This window comes from Rhinopithecus bieti, unplaced genomic scaffold (assembly GCF_001698545.2).
Source record: "Rhinopithecus bieti isolate Rb0 unplaced genomic scaffold, ASM169854v2 scaffold_9981, whole genome shotgun sequence".
NCBI lineage: Eukaryota > Metazoa > Chordata > Mammalia > Primates > Cercopithecidae > Rhinopithecus > Rhinopithecus bieti.
In genome coordinates, this window is record NW_016806838.1 from 3,311,391 (window position 1) to 3,336,688 (window position 25,298).

The following is a 25,298-nucleotide window of genomic DNA, read 5'->3' on the forward strand; positions in this document are numbered from 1 at the left end:
CCTCAGCCCCCCAGGTAGCCGGGACTACAGGTGCGTACCACCACGCCCAATATTTTTTGTATCTTTAGTAGAGATGGCGTTTTGCCATGTTGGCCAGGCTGGTGTTGAACTCCTGAGCTCAAGTGATCCGCCCACCTCAGCCTCCCAAAGTACTGGGATTACAGGCATAAGCCACCACGCCCAGCCTTAGGCATTGCTTATGAAGGTATTTTTATGAGATCAGCCTGACCAACATGGTGAAACCCCGTCTCTACTAAAAATACAAAACTTAGCCAGGCATGGTGGCGCACAGCTGTAATCCCAGCTACTCAGGAAGCTGGGGCAGGAGAATCGCTTGAACCAGGGAGGCAGAGATTGCAGTGAGCCAAGATCATGCTACTGCACTGCAGCCTAGGCAACGGAGCAAGCCTATCTCAAAAAATACAACTAACTAAATAAAATTAGTATTTGAGGGAGTTGATTTGGCTTAATGTGTTATCTCAAAACGATTTTATGGCTCCCTGGTTTACAACCACCCCTACTCCCTTTAGGCAGACCCCTCAGCCTTTCCTTTCCCTGAGCGGGAGATATGGCTCAATCTCTCTTCTATAATAGCAGTAGACAGAAAAAGTCAAAATTCTGGCTGGTAGAATATGCTTCAAGTGGTCATAGCACAGAAAAGAGCCCAGGCGTTTTGCTTTCATTGATTCCATATTTACTCAGCACCTATTGCAGGTTCCATGGCAGACACCAGCATCTGAAGCCAGAGGAAAATCTTACAGCTTCCTGATGCTAATACCTTTGGCAAAGCAAATCCTGGCTAAATATTTCAGAGTAAAACCACATAGGATGTGCAGTACTGTAGGCGAATCCAAGTTTCACCACTTAGGCAAACTGCTCAATCTCCCCTGGCCCTATCTATAAAATGGGGACAATAATTCATGCACCGCCGAGTTGTTAGGGTTAGATAATGTAAGTGCTTAAAACAGTACATATAGTTTTTAAAAAAGTGTATTTTAGGAGTACATATATGTATCTTATACTATGTACATACGTGTGAGTATATATATACCTTTTTCTTTTTTTTGAGACAGAGTTTCACTATGTAACCCAGACTGGAGTGCAGTGGCATGATCTCAGCTCACTGTAACCTCCGCCTCCTGGGTTCAAGCGATTCTCCTGCCTCAGCCTCCCAAGTAGTTGGGATTACAAGTGCCCACAACTGCGCCTGGCTAATTTTTTTTCTTTTTTTGAGACAGGGTCTCACTCTGTTACCCAGGCTGGAGTGCAATGGCGTGATCTCGGCTCGCTGCAACCTCTGCCTCCTGGGTTCAAGCAATTATTCTGCCTCAGCCTTCCCAAGTAGCTGGGATTACAGGCACTCGCCACCAAGCCCGGGTAATTTTTGTATATTTAGTAGAGACGGGGTTTCACCATATTGGTCAGGCTGGTCTTGAACTCCTGAACTTGTGATCCACCCACCTCAGCCTCCCAAAGTGCTGGGATTACAGGCATGAGCTACCGTGCCTGGCCTTTTTTTGTGTGTGTATTTTTAGTAGAGATGGGGTTTCACCATGTTGGCCAGGCTGGTCTCCAACTCCTGACTTTAGGCGATCTGCCCACCTCAGCCTCCCAAAGTGCCGGGATTACAGGCATGAGTCACCCACCTGGCCTATATATACCATTTATATATTATACATACACATGTATATACCTATCCCCAACACCAGCAAAGTGTGGATTCTGTCTTCAACTTGCTTCCAAAAATTGAGGTGTTTGGCGGGCACAGTGGCTCCTCCCCTCTCACTATTCAGCACACCTGCTCAGTTTACTACAAACCAAGCACCAGGCCAGACTATTTTCCAAAATCACTGCTTTCATTCAGTGGCCCAGTAAGCTAAGTTCTTTACCACAATCTTCCCACATAAAGGTGACCTCTGCTTTGGGGGATACAGAATTTAAGCATTACAAAAATCTGTATGTGGCAAGAAAAGCACATTGGCTAAAAGATAGCTAATAAGGACTCTAGTCCTAACTGTGCTATCAAAGTACATATGCACTTGGCCAAGTCACTTAACTTCCTAGACTAGCCTGGGGCTGAAGAAGAGAAAAAATCATAATTAAAAAATCCTAAGGCTGGGCACAGTGGCCCACACCTGTAATTCCAGCACTTTGGAAGGCCAAGGCAGGTGGATCACTTGAGGTCAGGAGTTTGAGACCAGCCTGGCCAACATGGTGAAACCCCATCTCTACTAAAAATACAAAAATTATCTGGGTGTGGTGGTGGGCACCTGCAATCTCAGCTACTCAAAGGCTAAGGCAGGAGAATTCCTTGAACCTGGGAGGCGGAAGTTGCAGTGAGCCAAGATTGTGCCACTGCACTCCAGCCTGGGCGATAGAGCAAGACTCCATCTCAAAAAAGAAAAAAATAATAAATTTTTGAGAAGCCCTGAAGCAGAAGAGGCCAAGGAGAAAGACAAAATAGCCTAAAACCTGACAAGTTATTTTAAGTCAAAACAATTTCAGGAAAATATAATAAGAATCTATTTATTTTATATTTAAATTCATAAGTCAGATCCACATTATGTTCCTGGTAAAAATTCGGAAAGGACACAGCAAGGAGCAGCAAGGGCCACCTTCATAGAGTTTCTGTCTATGGACCCATCTTTGCTTTACAACCCCTAACAGAAATACCTGACCCAGCACCCTCTGGGAAAATCAACCTTTGATTCAAAGAGATGTTGTTCAGCAATGATTACAGTCACCGCCACATGCCATCAGCCCATCAGGAAACCTGAGGAGGGGAGGCAGACAACCAGAAGGAGAGTTGCTTCGTCTCTCACCAGGAAGCAACTCTAGCTCCAAACTAGATGGGTGATTCAGTGCCACATGAAGAAAGATAATTCAGCCATTGTGTTTTTATAATTAAGAAGCACTCATTCACTCGCGGAAGCCTTTAAGTGTCACTGGTGCCTGGAACCAAATGTAGTCTTCCCAAGCCGTGGTTCGGATGGAAGGTCTGCCACATGACAGGGTCACAGTTAGTTTATGGCCCCGGCTGGGCACTCGATAGTTGAGCTTGGGTCGAAACCAATCTTCTCCACAGTCGCGGTGTCCCTGTGCCATGACGATGGTGCCCATGAGTGGAGGAGCCTGAAGCTCGCTAAAGGCATCAGCCATGAATATGGCTCGGAAGAGACGGCGCAAACAAGCTGCTGTACTCAGGCTCTGGTCCACACTGTAGGGGGCCAGCAGAGACAAATCGAGTTCATAGAACTCCTTGGGGCTTAGGGAATTGCCCCCAAGGAGAATCAGCACTCGTGGTACTAGTGTCCGTGCAAAGAAGTCCTCCAGGTGGCTGAGGACACTCTCCAGTTCTGCCACAGCTTGTTGGCATTTCCTGCTGCTCACCTCAGTGGTGGCCCGAGGTTTCTTCTTCAGCATCTCCTCTGCCTGTGAGGACAAAGAATGGTGGGAGAGAAGAACAAGGCAGGGGGAAGCTAATGCCCTTTGAAAAGAACCCTGCTGGAGGCCGGGCGCGGTGGCTCAAGCCTGTAATCCCAGCACTTTGGGAGGCCGAGACGGGCGGATCACGAGGTCAGGAGATCGAGACCATCCTGGCTAACACGGTGAAACCCCGTCTCTACTAAAATACAAAAAACTAGCCGGGCGAGGTGGCGGGCGCCTGTAGTCCCAGCTACTCGGGAGGCTGAGGCAGGAGAATGGCATAAACCCGGGAGGCGGAGCTTGCAGTGAGCTGAGATCTGGCCACTGCACTCCAGCCCGGGCGACAGAGCAAGACTCCGTCTCAAAAAAAAAAAAAAGAAAAGAACCCTGCTGGGATGTGTACATAGACTTACAGGACTGAATTTCTAGCTCAATGAACCGCCACAGCCAAAACACTGTTGTTTTATCAGAGGGCATTATACTGAAAAGGAAAATATATTATTTGTACAAAACCATAATTCTCCCACATATAGAACAGCAAACACAGTGTTCTGAAGGTGGAGAATATCCAGATATAAGCAACTAAAATAGAGATTTGGTGGCATGATGAAGTGACAACAAATTTTTGCTGTACAGGGAGTGATAACAGGAAAAGGATTATTTGGCCTAATAAACATGACTTTGAACTTGTTCTTCCACTTAAACATAGAAAACTGAGCACATGCTTATTTGCGCTTCCACCTGAAATACTACAAAATGAGAGAAAAGAAATTAAGAAACAAATGAATGAAAGAAGAGGAAAGACCAAGAAAGAAAACTCCCAAGGGCAAAGAACTGGAGACTACACACTAGTCAAATGCGAACACAAAGTTTTGGAAGATAGAAAGAGGATGAAGAGTTGGCCGAGCGCAGTGGCTCATGCCTACAATCCCAGCACTGAGAGACTGAGGTGGGTGGATCATGAGGTCAGGAGATCGAGACCATCCTGGCTAACACAGTGAAACCCCGTCTCTACTAAAAATACAAAAAATTAGCCTTGCCGGGCACGGTGGCTCATGCCTGTAATCCTAGCACTTTGGGAGGCCGAGACGGGCGGATCACAAGGTCAGGAGATCGAGACCATCCTGGCTAACATGGTGAAACCCCATCTCTACCGAAAATACAAAAAATTAGCCGGGCATGGTGGCGGGAGCCTGTAGTCCCAGCTACTCGGGAGGCTGAGGCAGGAGAATGGCATGAACCCAGGAGGTGGAGCTTGCAGTAAGCCGAGATCGCGCCACTGTACTCCAGCCTGGGCGACAGAGCAAGACTCTGTCTCGAAAAAAAAGAAAAAAAAGAAAAGAAAGAAGGTGAAGAGTTAAGAGTTCAAGAGAGCTGGCCGGGCGCGGTGGCTCAAGCCTGTAATCCCAGCACTTTGGGAGGCCGAGACGGGCGGATCACGAGGTCAGGAGATCGAGACCATCCTGGCTAACATGGTGAAACCCCATCTCTACCGAAAATACAAAAAATTAGCCGGGCATGGTGGCGGGAGCCTGTAGTCCCAGCTACTCGGGAGGCTGAGGCAGGAGAATGGCATGAACCCAGGAGGTGGAGCTTGCAGTAAGCCGAGATCGCGCCACTGTACTCCAGCCTGGGCGACAGAGCAAGACTCTGTCTCGAAAAAAAAGAAAAAAAAGAAAAGAAAGAAGGTGAAGAGTTAAGAGTTCAAGAGAGCTGGCCGGGCGCGGTGGCTCAAGCCTGTAATCCCAGCACTTTGGGAGGCCGAGACGGGCGGATCACGAGGTCAGGAGATCGAGACCATCCTGGCTAACACGGTGAAACCCCGTCTCTACTAAAAAAATACAAAAAAAAAATCTAGCCGGGCAAGGTGGCGGGCGCCTGTAGTCCCAGCTACTCCGGAGGCTGAGGCAGGAGAATGGCGTAAACCCGGGAGGCGGAGCTTGCAGTAAGCTGAGATCCGGCCACGGCCACAGCACTCCAGCCCGGGCGACAGAGGGAGACTCCGTCTCAAAAAAAAAAAAAAAAAAAAAGAGTTCAAGAGAGCTGAATACCAAGTGCAAAGTGATACACACAGCAGAACCCCAGAAAGGTTTAGGAAGTGGTGATATAGGCACCACAGAGGCAAGAGTGAATATAGGGGAAATGAATGAATATCTGTATCAAGATGCTTAGATCATCTGCCAAATTTCTCCCCCATCCAGAGGGAAGACTTTCCAATACAATGTTTAAGGAATCCCCCCAAAGAGATCACCAGGTTCCCACCTAATCTCCTTTTAGTGAAGTCTATAAGCTCATAAGGCCCAGGCATGCACACAGAGCTTGCAGTGATTTATTCTTAAATATTCACCAGACACAGAATAAAATCCTCCAACATGAAAGCCAAAGACCAGAACAAAACAAATGGGGAATGGATTCTACAAGAAACTGAGATGCCGCAAAGAACAAAGAAAAACTTCAAAAATTAAATAATTAATATCCTCAGGCAAAAGAAGTTCATGGCCTGGTGAGGTGGCTCACACCTATAATCCCAACAACACTTCGGGAGGCTGAGGCAGGTGGATCACCTGAGGTCAGGAGTTTGGGACCAGCTTGGCCAACATGGTGAAACTCCATCTCTACTAAAAAAAAACAAAAATTAGCTGGGTAGGCCAGGCGTGGTGGCTCACACCTGTAATCCCAGCACTTTGGGAGGCCAAGGTGGGCAGATCACTTGAGGTCAGGAGTTTGAGAGCAGCTTAGCCAAAATGGCGATACCCCGTCTCCACTAAAAACACGAAATTTAACTGGGTGTGGTGGTACATGCCTGTAATCCCAGCTACTTGGGAGGCTGAGGCAGGAGAATTGCTTGGAACCCAGAAGGTGGAGGTTGCAGTGAGCCGAAATCGCTCCACTGCACTCCAGCCTGGGCAACAAGAGCGAGACTCTGTCTCAAAAAACAAACAGGCTGGGCACGGTGGCTCATGCCTGTAATCCCAGCACTTTGGGAGGCCGAGGCAGGCAGATCACCTGAGGTCAGGAGTTCGAGATCAGCCTGGCCAACATGGTGAAACCCCGTCTATACTAAAAATACAAAAATTAGCTGGACATGGTGGCGCATGCCTATAATCCCAGCTACTTGGGAGGCTGAGACAGGAGAAGCACTTGAACCTGGGAGACACAGGTTGCAGTGAGCTGAGATGGCGCCACTGCACTCCAGCCTGGGTGACAAGAGTGAAACTCCCTATCAAAAACAAACAAACAAACAAAAAAAATTAGCCAGGTGTGGTGGTGCATGCCTGTAATCCCAGCTACTCGGGAGGCTAAGGCAGGAGAATCACTTGAACCTGGGAGACTGAGGTTGCAGTGATCTGCGATAGTGCCACTGTCCTCCAGCCTGGGTGACAAAGTGAGATTCCGTCTCAAAAAAAAAAACAACAACAAAGCAAAAAGAAGTTCATACAGAAATTCAACAACAGGATGCTATTAAAAAGAAACATGCAGGCCGGGCGCAGTATTTCACTCCTGTAATCCCAACACTTTGGGAGAGGCCAAGGCAGGCAGATCACTTGAGGTCAGGAGTTCGAGACCAGCCTGGCCAACATGGTGAAACCCCATCTGTACCAAAAATACAAAAATAAACCGGGCATGGTGGCACGTGCTCTTAGCTACTGGGGAGGCTGAGGCACAAGAATTGCTTGAACGCGGGAGGCAGAGGTTGCAGTGAGCAGAGATCACGCCATTGCATTCCAGCCTGGGCGACAGAGCAAGACTCTGTCTCAAAACATAAAATAAAAAAATTAAAATACAAAAATTAGCTGGGTGTGATGGCAGGAGCCTGTAATCCTAGCAACTCAGGAGGCTGAGGCAGGAGAATCCCTTGAACCCGGGAGGGGGAGATTGCAGTGAGCCAAGATCTCGCCACTGCACTCCAGCCTGGGCAACAGAGCGAGACTCTGTCTCAAAAGAAAAAAATGCAAACAGCCAGTTCATTAAGTCCAAATGCAACACGAGTTTCAGAAAGAAAGAACAGGAGAAAAAGCCAGAAGGGTTAGGCTACCAAAGACTAGAATGGGGAGAAAGTGACTGAAGCCCTGGAAGCTGCTTAGTCTCTCAGGCTCTGAAGATTTCTTAGACCCCCTTTCTACCTGCCTCCCATCTAAGAGCCACAAAGTCTTCCCACCAACTTGCTCCCAAAGCCTGTGCCTACCTGGGGAGAAGGTTTTCGGTAAAAGTTCTTAAGCTGTTCATAGGGCAGAGGGAGTTGCTGGCGTTGGTACATGATATGCTTTAGAAGTTCACAAGTAAACTGACAGCAGCCTTCCTGGCTTACAGGCCCAGGAAACACCACTGGTACCATGCAGTCTCTTGGGCAAAAGGGCTCCGAAGGGTTGAGAGGTTCCTGGGTAGAGCTTGTCTCAAGTAGTTCTATCTGGGAGGCGTTAGTTTCTTCTGACTTCTCATACCACTCCAAATCTGGTAGATGAAAAGAGGGACAAGAGAGAAAAATTAAAAACCTAAAAGCCAAAGTCAGTCTTCTCATTCCCTGTGGCCACCAAACCAGCCACCCTGAGAAAGCAGGCACTCCGACATACGCCCATACCCTCCGCAGCCTAGAGTGTGGGCCGTGGCAGGGAGAGATTCCTGATCCCTGTTGCCTGAGGAGATTTAATAGACTGAAAGATAGTGAGGGTATTTCGGAGGTAGTAACTAGGGCTCCCCGCTCAGAAAGCAGCGGGACTTGATCTGGGGAAATGAGTCAAAAGTGTAGTCAAGCAGGGTCCAGTGCGACCCACAGCGATGGAGTCACAGCTAGAGCTGTGTAGGACACCCGGAAGACAGGGAAGATGGGCTAGGGAGAGGACCAAGGGATAAATGGAGGGCGCGGAGGTAGGGAAGAAACGGGTCCCCAAGGCTCCTCAAACTCTGGGCCCCGCGCCTTACCAGGGACTGAGGCTGGGGACAGAATCTCCGCCTCCGGCGCCGCCATCACGACCTCCTCCCGCTACTCCTTGCGGTTAGAAAAAAGGTCCCGCGGGGCATCATGGGAAGCCCGCGCCTCCACTTCCGGCTCAGTTGGGCCGGAAAAAAGGCGCGGCGTCACGGCAGTGTGGGGGAGGCTAAGTGGAGTTGGGATTTTATCCCTCCGTTCCTTCCTTAACACCCTGGCAAATATATGCCTAACCCTTGCCGAGCAAGAACCCAGGCGTTCTCAGCCAATGAGCGCTGCTTTCCAAAAGACACCAACCCTCACTCATCCATTCACTCCAGCATTCACTACTCACTGTGCACCTACTTCGTGCCAGGCCCTGTCCTAGGTGCTGGAGACTCAGCAGAGAACAAGCCAGGCGCGGACCCCGTACTCATGGGGTTCACTGCCTGTAGATACGATACAATTATACAGAAGGATTTTACACGGGGCGTGAAAGTGAAAAACAAGGGTGCCTGCCCAGAGAGGGTAGGAGCTGGGAAGGAGTGGTCCCAGAAGAAATGTGTGAAGCTGTGACCTGTAGGATAAGTCAGCAAGGTAAAAAGGAGGGCCCAGTGCTCCAGGAGACCTTGAGACAAGAGCATACTCTGTTCAAGGAATGAAAAGAGTTCATACTATAAAGAGTTAAGGCTGTAGTGAACAACAGGAGCCAGATCACGGCAGGACCGTGTAAGCCATGTGAGAGTTTGGACTTGATCCTGTAGTCAGATGGGGAAGCTTTGAAAGGTTTAAGTAGGAGAGTGGCATGATTAAATTTACATCTTATAATCTCTACCCTGGCTGCAGGGTAGAGATTGGATTACAGAGAGGATAAGAGAGGAGGCAGGGATACCAGTTAAGAGGTAGTGCAATTACTTGAGTACTTGATGAAAGCAGCCTAAACTGCTAGGGTAGTCACAGTGGGGTGGAGATAATTGGGTAACTCGATACATTTAGGAGGTCCAGTGAACATAACTTGGTGATTGATTTACAAGGAGGAGGAGGAACAGAAATAGACTAACAAGAGGCCGGGCACGGCTGCTCACACCTGTAATCCCAGCACTTTGGGAGGCCAAGGCGGGTGGATCACGAGGTCAGGAATTTGAGACCAGCCTAACCAACATGGTGAAATACTGTCTCTACTAAAAATACAAAAATTAGCCGGGCATGGTGGCATGCACCTGTAATCCCAGCTACTCAGGAGGCTGAAGCAGGAGAATCGCTTGAACCGGGAGGCGGAGGTTGCAGTGAGCTGAGATCACGCCACTGCACTCCAGCCGGGGTGACAAAGCAAGACTCCATGTCAAAAGAAAGAAAAGAAAAGAAGACTGACAAGAAAACAAGCAGGTTTCTGACTTCAGCAATTGTATGGCCAGTTGTGCCATTCAATGACAGAGGGAAGCAGGGTGCTGAGGCCAGGAGTTTGATACCAGCCAGGACAATATTGGGGACCCTGTTTCTGCAAAATAAAAAAAAATTTTTTTAAAGTTAGCCAGGTGTGGTGGGTGCACATCAGTAGTCCTGGCTATTCAGGAGGCTGAGGCAGAGGATTGCTTGAGTCCAGGAGTTCGACAGTTACAGTGTTACAGTGAGCTATGATCAAGCCACTGCACTTCAGCCTGGGCAGCAGAGTGAGACCATGACTCCAAAAAAAAAAGGATGGAGGAAACACTAAAAGAGGACCAGGTTTATTGGGGTGGGAGGTGAGTAGGAGAAAAGATGAGTTCAGCTTTTCACAGATTGAATTTGACATCTCCATAGGACAATGAATAGAAATATTTAGGAATGCCATTTGGAATAGCGACATGTATTTAAGAGCCATTATCATGTGAGTGGATAACATCACCCAGGGAGGGTGTGGAATGAGAATGGGCTAGGATATTGAAGACACTAATGTTTAGGGGATGACCACAGAGACAGAAGCTATGGAGAAGACTAAGGAGTACCCACAGAAGGATAAAGAAAAATAGACAAATCACCGGGCAAGGTGGCTCATGCCTGTACTCCCAGCACTTTGGGAGGCTGAGGTGGAAGGATTGCTTGAGCCTGGAAGGTTGAGGCTACAGTGAACTGTGATTGTACCACTGCCCTCCAGCCTGGGTGACAGAGTGAGACCCCACCTCCAAAACCAAAATAGACAAGTGGGGCCAGGCATGGTGGCTCATGCCTGTAATCCTAGCACTTTGGGAAATCAAGGCAATGGGAATGCTTGAATCCAGAAGTTTGAGACCGGTCTGGGCAACATAATGAGACCTTGTCCCTACAGGAAAAAAAAAAAAAGACAAGTGTCAGGTCATGGGAGGCCAAGAAAAGGGTGTGTTTCAGGAAGTAGGGACCAGAAGTCAAAACATACTATAAAAGTACAATGATTAGAGGCTGAGTGCAGTGGCTCATGCCTGTAATCCCAGCACTTTGGGAGGCTGAAGCAGGCGGATCACCTGAAGGGAGTTTAAGACCAGCCTCACCAACATGGAGAAACACCGTCTCTACTAAAAATACAAAATTAGCCAGGTGTGGTGGTGCATCCCCATAATCTCAGCTACTTGGGAGGCTGAGGCAGGAGAATGCCTTGAACCTGGGAGGCGGAAGTTGCAGTGAGCTGAGGTCACGCCACTGTGCTTCAGCCTGGGTGACCGACAGACAAAAAAAAAAAAAAAAAAGTACAATGATTAAAATACTGGGTCTGGCTGGGCATAGTAGCTCACGACTATAATCTCAGCATTCTGGGAGGCCGAGATGGGAGAATTGCTTGAGGGTGGAGGGACTGATTGAGTCCAAAAGTTTTTTTGTTGTTGTGTTTGTTTTTAGATGGAGTTTCGCTCTTGTTGCCCAGGCTGGAGTGCAATGGCATAATCTTGGCTCACTGCAACCTCTGTCCCCGGGGTTCACGCAATTCTCCTGCCTCAGCCTCCCAAGCAGCTGGGATTACAGGTGCCCACCACCACACCTGGCTAATATTTTGTATTTTAGTATGAGATGGGGTCTTTATAAAAAAAAACAAAAAAAAAAAAAAAAAAAAAAAAAAAAAAAAAAATAAGACAAGTGTCAGGTCTGAGGCCAAGGAAAAGGGTATGTTCAGAAGTTAGGGACCAGAGGTCAAACATACTATAAAAGGACAATGATTAAAATACTGGGTCTGGCTGGCATGGGGCTCACGCCTGTAATCCCAGCACTTTGGGAGCCGAGATGGGAGAACTGCTTGGAGTCCAGAGTCAAAGACCCCAGGCCTGAGCACATGGCCAAACCCCTTTCTTTTCTTTTTTTTTTTTTTTTTTTTTTGAGATGGAGTCTCGCTGTGTCGCCCAGGCTGGAGTGGCAGTGGCGCGATCTCGGTTCACTGGCAAGCTCCGCCTCCCGCGGTTTACGCCATTCTCCCGCCTCAGCCTCCGAGTAGTGGGACTACAGGCGCCCGCCCACCGCGGCCCGGCTAGTTATTTTGTATTTTTAGTAGAGACACGGGGTTTCACCGTGTAGGCCAGATGGTCTCGATCTCCTGACCTCGTGATCCACCCGGCCTCGGCCTCCAAAGTGCTGGGAATTACAGGCTTGAGCCACCGCGCCGGCCCCGGCAAACCCCTTCTTACAAAAAAATACAAACCTTAGCCAGGCATCGTGAACGCCCCTGTAGTCCCAGCTACCTGGAGGGCTGAAGTGGAAAAACTGCTCTCGGGCGATGGAGGTTGCAGTGAGTCAAGATTGTGCCATTGCACTCCAGCCTGGGTGACAGAAGGAGAGCCTACTTCAAAAAAAAAAGCAATCAATCAATCAATCATTCTCTCGTCCTCCTCCTCGCCACCCTTAAAAAATAAATAGGGCCGGGCACGTGGTGGCTCACACCTGTAATCCCAGCACTTTGGGAGGCTGAGGCAGGCGGATCAACTGAGGTCAGGAGTTCGAGTCCAGCCTGACCAACACGGAGAAACCCCGTCTCTACTAAAAATACAAAATTAGCCGGGTGTGGTGGCACATACCTGTAATCCCAGCTACTCGGGAGGCTGAGATAGGAGAATCGCTTGAACCCAGGAGGCAGAGGTTGCTGTGAGCCAAGATCACACCTGCACTCCAGCCTGGGCAACAAGAGTGAAACTGTCTTTAAATAAATAAATAAAATAAAATACTGGGTCAGGTGTGGGGCTCATGCCTGTAATCCCAGCACTTTGGAAGGCCAAGACAAGAGGATTGCTTGAGCCTAGGAGTTCAAGACCAGCCTAGGAAACATGGGGGAACCCCATCGCTACAAACAATAAAAACAAAAATTAGCTAGGCGTGGTGGCTCGCACCTGTAGTTCCAGCTACTCCAGAGGTTGAGGTGGGAGGGTCTGCTTGAGCAGAGGAGGTTGAGGCTGCAATGAGCTGTGATCACACCACTGCACTCCAGCCTGAGTGACAGAGGGAGACCTTGTCTCAAAAAAAATAAATAAATAAAAATTTAAAAACCATGTATATCAAGGGACACATTTTATCAGACAACTGCAGCAGGCCCTGGTTATCAAGAGGGCCCAGGGTTGGTCATGTGAGAATGTTGGGAGAATGGTCTTATCTCTTCCTTCCAATTCCCATTCTTCTTGAGATCTCTCACTGGGTTCTCTAGTCTCTGTCTCTAAACCACAGTTTCCCTAGTAGGCCTGTACCCCTGGCTAGACCTCTACAGCATAACCTTTCCTTCAGTGGCACAGGACTAAGAAAAGTCACATGTGCTTTCAACCACTGAAGACCCACATAATTGGCCTAGGGTCAGCTAGGCCCTTTTGTAGGTTTTGGTCTTTCTGCTGTCACTGCTTTGGAAAATTATGCTATGTGAACAGCATGATCAGTAGACCTGCCTCCCTCCTTGTGGCCCTGGGAGGAAGCCATGGACTCTACCAAGTCTGAACCCCCGCAGGGATCACCAGAGGTAAGTCATTGTTGCTGCTTCTAGTTTTCCAAGGACAACTGAAGTCTAGAGAGAAGAGTTGCTTAATTTCTTTCTTTTCGTTTTCTTTTTTTTTTTTTTTTTTGAGACAAAGTCTCATTCTGTCACCCAGGTTGGAGTGCAGTGGCGTGATCTTGGTTCACTATAACCTCTACTTCCCAGGTTCAAGCGATTCTCCTGCCTTAGTCTCCCAAGCAGCTGGGACCACAGATGTGCACCACCATGCCAGGCTCATTTTTTTTTTTTTTTAGTTGGAGTCTTGCTCTGTTGCCCAGGCTGGAGTGCAATGGCCTGATCTCGGCTCACTGCAACCTCCGCCTCCCGGGTTCAAGGGATTCTCCTGTCTCAGCCTCTGGAGCAGCTGGGATTACAGGCATGCGCCACCACACCCTGCTAATTTTTGTATTTTTAGTAGAGACGGGGTTTCACCATGTTGGCCAGGCTGGTCTCGAACACCTGACTTCAGGTGATCCGGCCACCTTGGCTTCCCACAGTGCTGGGATTTACAGGCGTGAGCCACCGCATCCGGCTGAGTTGTTTAATTTCTTGACCGTGTATGAGCACCTCGCAGTTCCAGAAGAGGGGAGAAGAGAACACACTGTGAGTGGTGTGAGTCATGAGACAGCCATGCGGCTGTGAATTGAGCCCTAGCGTCCTGACTCGCAGCTCAGCAACGTAACTGCTTTTCCGCCCTGCCTTTCTGGTGTTCTGTGCACTGGCTTATGTCGCTGAATGTGTGTACTCTGTAGAGTGCAACAGCACTAAACAACAGGAGATTGCTTCGTAAGAAAGTCAAAAGCCAACAATCCCCTGTGGCCCTAGGCCAAGTTTCTATTCCCGGCCACTGCCCCGCCCTCGTGGTGGTTGGTGCAACCCGAGCCCCAGCCCCGCCCGAAGTAGGGGCCAGGCCCCTCCTACAGTCTTGGCTGTTTAAAACCAAACTAGGTTCTTCCCGATTGGTTCTGCTTCAAAACAAAGGGGAGGAGGAATACTCGCTTTGAGTATGCTTGCAGCCTTCGGGCAGCAAGCTGGTTTACGGGTTCGGGTCTCGTGTCGCAGCCACCGCGATGCCTCCGGCTGTTAAAACCAGCCCCTGGATGGTGCCAGCCTGGTAATAAAGCAGTGACTACTATGTAAAGGTAGCATAGTCATCGCAACAATAACAGCCGTAATTTGGCTAATCACCATCCGCCTCCGCCCTAGGGTTAGCCCTGATTCACCCCAGCGGCACGCGGGCCATTGGGGAAGAAACTGAGGCAGAGGCGGAGCCAGCAGGCTGGCGGGACCAGTAGCCTCAGTTCTGCGGCTCTCGAGGTCCAAAACCTGTTGTCTAGGATCCGCGCTAAAGGGCCAAATCCCGGAGCGCCCACAAGGGTCGATTCTGATGTAAGCTCTTCGACGCTGGTGTCCTCGCCACCCAGGCTGCGAGGCTCTAAACTGCCCCCAAGCCCTAGAAAAAGACCACAGCGCGGGGACTGCAATCCAGACTACAGCTCCCTTAGGCCTTTGCGCGCCAAGGCGCGCTCCTTCCCCACGCCTCCGACGACTCCCGCGGCCACTTGCGCCGCGATGCCTCCTGGGAGTTGTAGGGCGGCGGCGTGTCATTTTGAGCGAATTCCCAGGCCTGGGGACTCTATCTCCCGTGGTGCCCCGCGGCTGTTTCTGACGCGACCCGCAGGCCAAGGAGGCGGGGGGCATAGCTTTTGCAGAGCCCCACCCCACTCTGCTCGGGCCGGCCGGACACGGCAGTGGCAGTAAGGGCGGCGGCGACGGCGGCGGCTGCGGCCGCGGGAGGGGCCGGGCGGGGGGCTGGCGGCAGCGGCGGATGGACTCGCGAGTATCGGAGCTGTTCGGCGGCTGCTGCCGGCCCGGAGGGGGCCCGGCCGTGGGCGGAACCCTCAAGGCTAGGGGGGCCGGCAGCACCAGCGGCTGCGGGGGCCCAAAGGGAAAGAAGAAGAACGGAAGGAACAGAGGGGGCAAAGCCAACAACCCCCCGTACCTGCCCCCCGAGGTGAGCACTTGAGAAGTGGTGGGGCGGGAAGAAGCCACTCTTTCCGGTCCAGGACTCCAGGGAGGCGGGACCCAGAGAATTAATCCCCCCTTCCGGTGTCGAGACCCCAGAGAGGAGGGGCACGGGAGGAGAACCCCTCTTTCCGGTCCCGGAACCCCAGAGAGGAAGGGCAAAGACTGGACTCAGGTGACAGGATCTCAGGGAGGAAGAGTGGAGAGGGAGGAAGAGTGGAGAGGGAGGAAGAGTGGAGAGGGAGGAAGAGTGGAGAGGGAGGACTCCCCCTTCTGATCTGGATTACCCCAGGAGAGAAGTAGAGAAAGAGGATCCCAGGAAGAGCACCCCAGCCAACTGCGTGTGCCGCCATAGGGGAAGAGAGACAGCATCCTGGGACGAGAGGCAGACAGAGTAACCACCACTTCTTCTAAACTTGTTCCACAGGGAGAAGGGGAGTACCTGGGAAAAGAGCAGTGTGTTCCTCACACACAGCCTAAGCCAGTGATTATCAAACTTGGCATGTATCGAATCTCTCGGATTGCTGGACCCCAACACCTGGCCAATTTTTTTTTTTTTTTTAGACGGAGTCTCACTCTGTTGCCCAGGCTGGAGTGCTGTAGCGCTATGTCAGCTCACTGCAACCTCGGCCTCCCGGGTTCTCAAGCGATTCTCCTGCCTCAGACTCCCTAGTAGCCAGGATTACAGGTGCCTGCCACGCCCAGATAATTTTTGTATTTTTAGTAGAGATGGGGTTTCACCATGTTAGCCAGGCTGGTCTCAAACTCCTGACCTCAGGTGATCCACCTGCCTCGGCCCCCCAAAGTGCTGGGATTGCAGGCGTGAGCCACCATGCCCAGCCTAGAATTTCTGATTCTTTCTTACTAGTGAGGATGGGCCTGAGAATTTGCATTTCTTACAAGTTCCCCTGTGATGCTAATGCTGCTGGTCCCAGGACCTCACTTTGGGAACCATTGATCTAGGCCCTAGACTCTCATTCTTGCACCACATTTTTTGAAGCCACCCATCCCCAGAAAAATGATTAAAAGGTTTTGGAAGGTTTTATTGATGGGGAAAAAAATAATCTCCTTAACACACCTTGAGGTGGAGATTATGAGTGAAGACCTGTTAGGGCGTGGGTGCCAGAGAGTCTTGAAGGGATGAAATGATGACAGGAAGGGAAGAGGAAAAATAAAATACCCAGAGAGAGGGGTAGAAAAATGCAGACTGGGCCGGGCGCGGTGGCTCAAGCCTGTATCATCCTCCAAAGAGGTTGTATTCAAATATATTCTCACAGCTATGTCACAGTACCACTTTCTCCACATCCTTGCTGCCATGGTTTCATTATTTTTCCCCTGCAAAACTCTTACTGAAACTTAATGCCAGTCAGACACGGTGGCTCACATGTGTAATCCCAGCACCTTTAGAGGCTGAGGCAGGCAGATCACTTGAACCCAGGAGTTCAAGACCAGCCTGGCCAACATGGGGAAACCCCATCTCTACTAAAAATACAAAAAATGGCTGGACATCATGGTGCACGCCTGTAATCCCAGCTACCCGGGAAGCTGAGGCATGAGAATCACTTGACCCCGGGAGGCAAAGATTGCAGTGAGCTGAGATTGCACCACTGCACTCCAGCCTGGACGACAGAGTGAGGCTCTGTCTCAAAAAAAAAAAGAAAAGAAAAGAAAATGCAGACTGGCCAAACAGGCAAATCCCATATCCCTTTGCACCTGGGAGAGGAAGGCTCAGGTAACGGTGCTTCTGTGCTGTGCTACCCACTGGAGCTAGAAGATACTGTGGAGTGGATTCAGGATTTCACCTCCACTGAGGTTAGGGGGCAGGAGGTGAAGGCCATAGCAAGTCTGTCCGCTTCATTACATTTTCTGAGTTTTTCTATTCCTCTCAGCCCCAACTTTGGAGCTCTGCTCCTCTCTCACCTAGATCTTCTCGGTCATCAGGCTTGTAGTGACCATTGCTGAGCTCACCCTTTGGCTCTGATCCAGAACCTCTTGCAGCCTCTTACTCTAGATGACATCAGCTGAGAGGGGCAGGCAGGGAGGAAATGGTGTTTCCTAGACCAGTGACAAAGAAAGGTTTTAATAGCCTGGGTACAGAGGAGACAGACTTCTGGGAAAAAGTGGGTTTGAGGCCCTGGAGGTGGGGAGGAAGGGATGATCTTGCATCTAGGAAGAAGGTGCTGCTAGTGATCGAAGAATGGATTGATTCAGGGTTCTGTTCCTGGCTTAAATGGGTGACTCCTTGTGTCCTTATAGGCTTTCCCTTCATAGAGGCCATGCTGGGGTTGAATAGAACATCTTGTCTGCCACTGACCTTTAACAGGCACTTGCCTGAGCAAGTGCCAGTGGGGCTTCCTGCTTTCTCAAGTTAGCTACCTGGACCCAGTGGGAGTTGAGGGGAAGTAGGGATTGGGTCTGGACAGTGTATGGTAACTGCTCACTGTTTCTTTTCAGGCTGAAGATGGAAACATTGAATATAAAGTGAGTCCTAGGCTGGGGAAAAGCAGGGGCTGGGGTAGGTTGTCCTTGCCAGTGTGGGATAATTTCTTTTTTGTTTCTTTCTATTTTTTGAGATGGAGTTTTGCTCTTGTTGCCCAGGCTGGAGTGCAGTGGCGCAATCTCAGATTCTCCTGCCTCAGCCTCCTGAGTAGCTGGGATTACAGGCATGCGCCACCACGCCCGGCTAATTTTGTATTTTTAGTAGAGATGAAGTTTCTCCATGTTGGTCAGGCTGGTCTCGAACTCCTGACCTCAGGTGATCCACCAGCATGGGATAATTTCTCTGAGACCCTTCCAACTTCATAGTCTATAGCAGTTTAAGGATATGGTTCAGGTTAAGGGCTCTGTACCTTGTTCTGTTGGAGGGGGATCAGGTATGAGTTTAAGAGGAAAGGGAAAGTCCTGGTCCTTGCAGCAGAACAGGTGGGGACCATGTAGGTTTGGGAGGAACACCTCTGATTTCACCTCGTGATACCCCGCTTGCCCTAAGTTGAAGCTGGTGAATCCATCCCAGTACCGCTTTGAGCACCTGGTGACACAGATGAAGTGGCGACTCCAGGAGGGACGTGGTGAGGCTGTCTACCAGATTGGGGTAGAGGACAATGGGCTGCTGGTGGGGCTGGCTGAGGAGGAAATGCGAGCTTCACTCAAGACCCTGCACCGGATGGCAGAGAAGTATGCTTTCCCTTCCCCACCAGTTCTCCTTTACTTGACTTGGGAGGACCCAGGCATACCCAGTTACCTAGGGCCTGAGGGGCAAAGGTGGGACTTTCCTTCTCTTGACAAAGAGCTGAAGTGGGGAGGGTTAGTGTTTTGGTCCCCTCCTCACTGGACCTAGGCTGTTTAGATCCTTGAATTAAGATACGTGTATTTGTTTTAAAGGGAACTGTGAATGAGGAATAAATTGGAGGGTGGTAGGAAGTGCGCTAAGGTATTGGGAGCTCTGTGGGAGGTGCAGGAAGTCTGTAGGTCCAGAGCAAGGCTGGAATAGAAGGACAGGTGAGATATGGCAGCTGTGGCCTTGCTGTGACAGGGTTGGGGCAGACATCACCGTTCTTCGAGAGCGAGAAGTGGATTATGATAGTGACATGCCCCGGAAGATCACTGAGGTGCTAGTACGAAAGGTCCCTGACAACCAACAGGTGAGCACACACCCATCCCTGTCCCTCATGTCCACACTGTGGAAGGGCCCTGTGGTGGCAGGCTGACTCCTGGCCTGGGATCCTGGGGGCTTCCAGTTCATCACTTGCTCCCTAGGGAACGTCACTGCCCTTGACCCAGTCTTCAGTGAGAGGGGTGAGGGATTGGAGTCCTTATCTCTGGCAATTCATCCACAGTTCCTAGACCTCCGTGTGGCCGTCCTGGGGAATGTGGACTCAGGGAAGTCGACTCTGCTTGGAGTCCTGACCCAGGGAGAGCTGGACAATGGGCGGGGCCGGGCTCGGCTCAACCTTTTCCGCCACCTGCATGAGATTCAGTCTGGCCGAACCTCCAGCATCAGCTTCGAGATCCTGGGCTTTAACAGCAAGGGAGAGGTGCATGGGATCAGTGGGACCCAATGGGGCCAGACTCTGAGGATGGGATGGTAGTAGTGAAGGACATACGATGGGGGCAGAGTGTGGAGACTTTTTGAAATAGTATAGATGAATGCCCTGAGGGGACTGTGAACAAGCTCTGTCCCTCTTAGGAAATCAATGGGGAATGAACTGAATTAAATAAAAAATGGGGTCAGGATTAAGAGGCAGGGTCATCCAGGGAATGGTTTAGGTCCTGGCAACTCTGAAGGGGTTGGAAGGGCTGGCAGGGGGCACTGAGAGCCCTGGGCCCTGGGCCAGGTGGTGAATTACAGCGACTCACGGACGGCAGAAGAGATCTGTGAGAGCAGCTCCAAGATGATCACCTTCATCGACCTGGCAGGCCACCATAAGTACCTACACACCACCATCTTTGGCCTCACGTCATACTGCCCCGACTGCGCCCTGCTCCTCGTCAGTGCCAACACTGGGATTGGTACGAGGCATTAGGGCAGGGACAGGGCTGAAGGGGGGTGCTGACTCTCCTACCCTGGGCCTCAAATCTTGGAGACACACCAATGCTTCTCTTCTTCCCTCTCCTGCCTTCTGCATTCTCACTCTTCTCTTCCGCTGCTTGCTGTCCTTCTGAGGCAGCTGGCACCACAAGGGAACATCTGGGGCTGGCCCTGGCCCTGAAAGTGCCCTTCTTCATCGTGGTCAGCAAGATCGACCTGTGTGCCAAGACCACAGTGGAGAGGACAGTACGACAGTTGGAGCGGGTCCTCAAGCAGCCTGGCTGCCACAAGGTCCCCATGCTAGTCACCTCTGAGGATGATGCCGTCACTGCTGCCCAGCAGTTTGCTCAGTCACCCAAGTAAGCCCACCTTACTGTAAAGCCCTGATCCACTAGGAAGGCTGCCACAGATCCCAGGGCCCAGGAGCGTGATATCCCACTCTTCCAGGGCCAGACCAGTTCTGGCTTAGTTCTGTGGGTGTTTCAGCTTGGGATTGTGGAGGGACATCTTGCTAAAGGGCTTGACCCTCCCTACTAGTCAACCTGGAGCATTGCTGATGCCTGGGACCATGGGGATGAAGTGCTATACCAGGCATTTGCTGTTTCCCTTGGGCTCTGGGATGGGCTTCTTGTGTGACATTGCTCGACTGGCTCACAAGAAGGCCCAGAGTTTCTGAGCCATTTGCAGACAGGAGAGAGGGGTCCCCAGCCAAGAGCAAGCTCACCTTTCCATGTATGGGGATCTGGCCTCTGCCTCCTGTTTGGACTGTCTTCATCTGTCCATTCTATGCCTCCCTCTATAGTGTCACCCCCATCTTCACATTGTCCAGTGTGTCTGGAGAGAGTCTGGACCTCCTCAAAGTCTTTCTGAATATTCTGCCGCCACTCACCAACAGCAAAGAGCAGGAGGAACTCATGCAGCAGCTGACGGAATTCCAGGTAGGTGACTGCCCAGCGAATAGGCTGGCAAACAGGGAGGGGCTACTTCAGACCAAACCCAGAGTCTGTTTAGAGATTTTGGACCCACCAGTCCTACTTGGCAGGCCATTGATAGCGTTTTCTTTGGCTTCAGGTAGATGAAATCTACACAGTACCAGAGGTGGGGACTGTTGTTGGAGGGACCCTTTCCAGGTGAATTGTCTTGCTTGCTACCCTCCCCACTCAGCCCTCACCCATATACTCAAAAGACATTCTGGCCCAAAGGAGGAGACCCTGGAATTGAACAGAACCTATTTAAAGGACGTGCTTATTTGCAGATTAGGGTTTGACTATCAGAAGAGCTGGAGAATGTTAGTCTGTTGGCTTTGGAGGGAAGAAACAGTATTGCTGCCTATTGGGAATCTGCAGGCCCCTGACAGAGAAGTGTGGGTTTTGGGCTCCAGGAAAAAAACTAGAGTGTATTCAACTGATTTTGTCTCACATAGGGAAATGAGAGACGTCACTTAAGACTCTTCTTTGCTTTCTTTTCTTTTCTTTTTTTTTTTTTGAGACAGTCTCGCTCTGTTGCCCAGGGTGGAGTGCAGTGGCGTGATCTCAGCTCACTGCAACCTCTGCCTGCTGGGTTCCAGCAATTCTCCTGCCTCAGCCTCTCGAGTAGCTGGGATTACAGGTGCCTGCCACCATGCCCGGCTAATTTTTGTATTTTTAGTAGAGATGGGATCGTCACGTTGGCCAGGCTGGTCTTGAACTCCTGACCTCAAGTGATTCACCCGCCTCGGCCTCCCAAAGTGCTGGGATTACAAGTGTGAGCCACCGCGCCTGGCCTAAGACTGCAAAGCAGAGAGTGAAACTCAAGGGGATAACTTGCTCCTTCAGGGGTTAGGTGTTCAATGTTAAACCAGCAAGTGCTTCTCTGTCTGCCATCACTGCTGGCCTTTTTTGAAATTAGTTTTCTGATTCTGAACTCTGGCAGTGATTCCCCCCTATATACAAGTCAGAATTTAGGGTTCTTCTTCCCCACTTGAGGGACTCAACCCTAGAAGGGAAGGAATGCTCTGGGTGATCCTAATAGAGAAGTAGGTATGGGGACCTTGGCTGACACTGTGCCACCTGCCCTCTGGGCTGCAGTGGGATTTGCCGTGAGGGAGACCAGCTGGTGGTGGGCCCCACGGATGATGGCTGCTTCCTGGAACTGAGAGTATGCAGCATCCAGCGCAACCGCTCTGCCTGTCGTGTGCTGCGAGCTGGTCAGGCTGCTACATTGGCGCTTGGGGACTTTGACCGTGCCCTGCTTCGCAAGGTGAGGTGGGTGCATGGGTTGGGGAGGGAACACTAACAGAAGTGCCTAGGAGACTGGCTACTGAATGAGCATCTAAGGTGCTTCAGAGAAACTCAGAGAAAACACACTCTGACCCAAGAAGCTTCTGGTCTAGTTACAAAGACTATAAAAACAGCTTAGCATACTCATGAAGTGCAGATAACGAAATATGAATCACTATGTTACACTATTTTTAGTGAACACTATTTTTAGTGTTCAGGACCCTAAAAATGCAAAGCGTTAGATGGGCTAGAGGACGTAGGAGGTGGGTAAAGACTCATTCCCTCTGAGAGTTTTGATTATTGTTTTTGAAGTCTTTGTGTTTAGAGTTGTGTAGAGGAAGAGGAAATTCAAGAGCTATAAAGGGTGTGGGATGGCTGGGGAGGGAGAGTCTGATGTTAGAGCTGCCCTTCTGGGCCTGGGGTCTGTTCCTCCCCAGGGCATGGTGATGGTGAGCCCGGAGATGAATCCTACCATCTGCTCGGTGTTTGAGGCAGAGATAGTCTTACTGTTCCATGCCACCACCTTCCGACGAGGATTCCAGGTGACAGTACACGTGGGCAACGTACGTCAGACGGCAGTGGTGGAAAAGATCCATGCCAAGGTGAGAGGGACCTGGCCTTCCATTTCTCCAGAGGTCAGAAAAGAGGGAGGCCTGCCCCAGACTGGCAGAGAACTCCTTGATCCCACAATGGGAATAAAACCCCACTTAGGGTGGGTAGCGGCCTGATAGGCCTCTGGAGGGTGGAGAGCCACGGCTGGCAGAGAATGGGACAGAAGGCACTGGCCAGGGGAGTGACCACTTATCTGCTGCAGGACAAACTGCGGACAGGCGAGAAGGCAGTGGTACGTTTCCGCTTCCTGAAACACCCAGAGTACCTGAAGGTGGGCGCCAAACTGCTGTTCCGGGAGGGTGTCACCAAGGGCATCGGCCATGTCACTGATGTACAAGCCATTACTGCAGGAGAAGCGCAGGCCAACATGGGCTTTTGAATCCTTCAGGCAGGGACAGTTCTATTGCTGTCCCTACAATATATAAGGTGACTTCCGGCCATGCTGCCCCGCCATTGGCGGCTCTGTGTTAATAGGCTAGGGAGAGAGGGGTGCTGTCTGCCACTTGCTCCCTGCCAGCTTTCTGGAGAGGTGCCAAACTTGGTGTGGCCAGGAAAGGGCAGTCCTGAGGGAGAAGACAGGATTCAGGGCAGTGCTCAGAAGCTGTGTGTTCACCTGGTTGGCTCATCAAACCTGGCAACCCTGTGGCCTGTCTGCTGGAGCTGACTACATCCACTCATCAATTCCTCGGCCCCACTACTAAGACTGGGCATGTTTTGCTGGTGTGGTCTCTGCACTTCAGGAATTGTCACAACGGGGTGGCCCTCAAAAGCACTCCTTTTTCTATACCTCTTAAGGCCATGTAAGTTGCCCATCTCTACCTGGCTATGGACTAAAGGTTATCTGCTCTTGGCCATCTGGTGGTGGCAGCTCAGAGTCTGAAGAAATGGCACAGGGACAGTGAATGGTAGTGTTCCCACTCTGTGCTGAGGCCTGAGGCCTCTTCCTCAGCTTTATCTCCCTTTCACTCAAGGGCCATTTCCCCAGTCCCTATCTCCCTCACCCCCTCCCGGCTCATAGGCCCCACAGGTGCTATTTGTTGTGCTGGCCCAGGCGTGGGGCTACCAAGCAAAGGCTTGGCATATACCAAAGGCCAGCTGCATGCCCATCAGTCTGGTCCTTTTCCTCTGTGGTCATGTTGGCTTTCATGCTGGATCAAATGTTTTACTTTCCCAGACTGGTGGCATCTGAGTTCCCCATCCTACCACTCTCAGCCCACTTTTCCTGCCCCACCTAAACCCTCTTGTTTTAGTAATCTGTAGTGACTGTTCCCTTCCCTCTGTTGCAGGGAACCAGGAGGAAAGGGAAAGATGTTGCCATATTTCCTACTCTTTAGGCATGGACTCTTCTTTCCCTTTGTTAGTGTCCTGGGTTCCCATGGACTCAGGAATTTGTTGGCTGAGGTTTCTCTGCACATATATATATATACATATGTATATATATTTAAATACACATATATATTGTACAGAATAAAAATGTTTTATTGAATACAGTGTGCTTATGCGTTAGCTACAGGCTCAGCTTCCTTCCAGGGCTAGATACCTCTCCAGGATTAGAGACAAGTGAAACCCCAACATTGCTGAGCCCTGAATGTGGAAAGAACCCAGCTGGTATCTCATTCACCATTCTCTCTCCTTCACATAGGTTCAGAGTTCCAGTGTTGTAACCAAGTATTGTGGCCTGTTTTCTGTAGTTCAAGTGAGCAGAGTACTGAGACCTTTCACATGAAATAGATAGCTACCCTGTATTTGAAGAGTTGGCCACTTGATGATGGTCAGAATAGTAAGGAGCCCACTTCTGTGCCCTGTCAGAGACACAGTGCCAGCTACTTAGAGTAGAATTTAGAGACAAAAGGTAATCTGGTCCTATACTTTTCAAGTTTATGTAGCCTAAATTACTCTTGGAACAATGAGGGCCACCTGACCAAACCTTAGTCCCTATTCCTGTTTCTATGTTCAGACTACTTGATTTTGACATTTTTTGGGTAAAGAGGGGCCAAAGTCAACTGTAAATGGAAACTGCATTTTGAGGAGGCCCTGAAAAAGAAGTATGTGACCCAAAGTCCTATGCGGCATTCTGCCTCGAGAGTATTAAAGTGATAGCTTCCCTACCACTCAGGCTCAGTTTTATAAAATATAACTGGTTTAACTTGCTACCAAGAAGCCTGTAGTTGAACAACTTCCTCCTGTATTAGGGGCTAAGCTGTTTACTTCCTCGGTATAGCTGCTGATAGAGATGAAAGCTTTGTCTACAGTTTACTTATCTTTTGCGTGTATTACAAATTTTAGAAAATCACATTTCAGTACGTAATAAGACATCTCCAGGAACCAGTGAGCCTCTCTGCAACATTAATGAAACATTTAGGGGGATAAAAAGTATGTAAGGCAGACTCCCAAGGAGTTTATACATGTTTATGGTCCCAATTGTGGTAATCAGATCTAAAATTCTTCACTATATACATTCATCCAATGAATACCAGCGCCTATTATGGGCAAAGCACTATGAAGAATCCTTGCCTTTAAGAAGCTACATATCTAGTTGGGGGGAAAAGGCCATGTATACAGTGAATGTAGTCTTTTTTTTTTTTTTTTTTTTTT

General features: G+C 50.1%; 2 protein-coding genes across 2 annotated transcripts; one reads left to right on the top strand and one right to left on the bottom strand.

The window, feature by feature from the left end:
- Positions 1-2,510: 2,510 nt before the first annotated feature.
- Positions 2,511-8,445, bottom strand: MAD2L1BP (MAD2L1 binding protein). Its single transcript, XM_017878146.1, has 3 exons — positions 8,347-8,445; positions 7,613-7,878; positions 2,511-3,432 (listed from the first exon to the last, which is right to left on the bottom strand). The coding sequence occupies exons 1-3, from the start codon at positions 8,390-8,392 to the stop codon at positions 2,920-2,922; spliced, it is 825 nt and encodes a 274-aa protein (XP_017733635.1). The 5' UTR covers positions 8,393-8,445; the 3' UTR covers positions 2,511-2,919.
- Positions 8,446-14,996: 6,551 nt separating this feature from the next.
- Positions 14,997-24,198, top strand: GTPBP2 (GTP binding protein 2). Its single transcript, XM_017878145.1, has 12 exons — positions 14,997-15,294; positions 17,760-17,786; positions 18,295-18,479; positions 18,838-18,946; positions 19,142-19,339; positions 19,640-19,814; positions 19,973-20,192; positions 20,636-20,771; positions 20,905-20,963; positions 21,900-22,071; positions 22,529-22,693; positions 22,906-24,198. Exons 1-12 carry the CDS (start codon positions 15,109-15,111, stop codon positions 23,080-23,082), a joined length of 1,809 nt encoding a protein of 602 aa, XP_017733634.1. The 5' UTR covers positions 14,997-15,108; the 3' UTR covers positions 23,083-24,198.
- The last annotated feature ends 1,100 nt before the right edge of the window (positions 24,199-25,298 follow it).

What these genes read in the sequence shown, in the direction of transcription:
- MAD2L1BP (XM_017878146.1), bottom strand. Translation starts at nt 8,392, where the DNA reads ATGGCGGCGCCGGAGGCGGAGATTCTGTCCCCAGCCTCAGTCCCTG. An exon ending in GTCCCCAGCCTCAGTCCCTG is followed by an intron (nt 7,879 to 8,346) that starts GTAAGGCGCGGG and finishes TTCATCTACCAG; the next exon opens with ATTTGGAGTGGTATGAGAAG. An exon ending in ACCGAAAACCTTCTCCCCAG is followed by an intron (nt 3,433 to 7,612) that starts GTAGGCACAGGC and finishes TTGTCCTCACAG; the next exon opens with GCAGAGGAGATGCTGAAGAA.
- GTPBP2 (XM_017878145.1), top strand. Translation starts at nt 15,109, where the DNA reads ATGGACTCGCGAGTATCGGAGCTGTTCGGCGGCTGCTGCCGGCCCGGA. An exon ending in CAGTGCCAACACTGGGATTG is followed by an intron (nt 19,815 to 19,972) that starts GTACGAGGCATT and finishes CTTCTGAGGCAG; the next exon opens with CTGGCACCACAAGGGAACAT. An exon ending in TGGAAAAGATCCATGCCAAG is followed by an intron (nt 22,694 to 22,905) that starts GTGAGAGGGACC and finishes TATCTGCTGCAG; the next exon opens with GACAAACTGCGGACAGGCGA.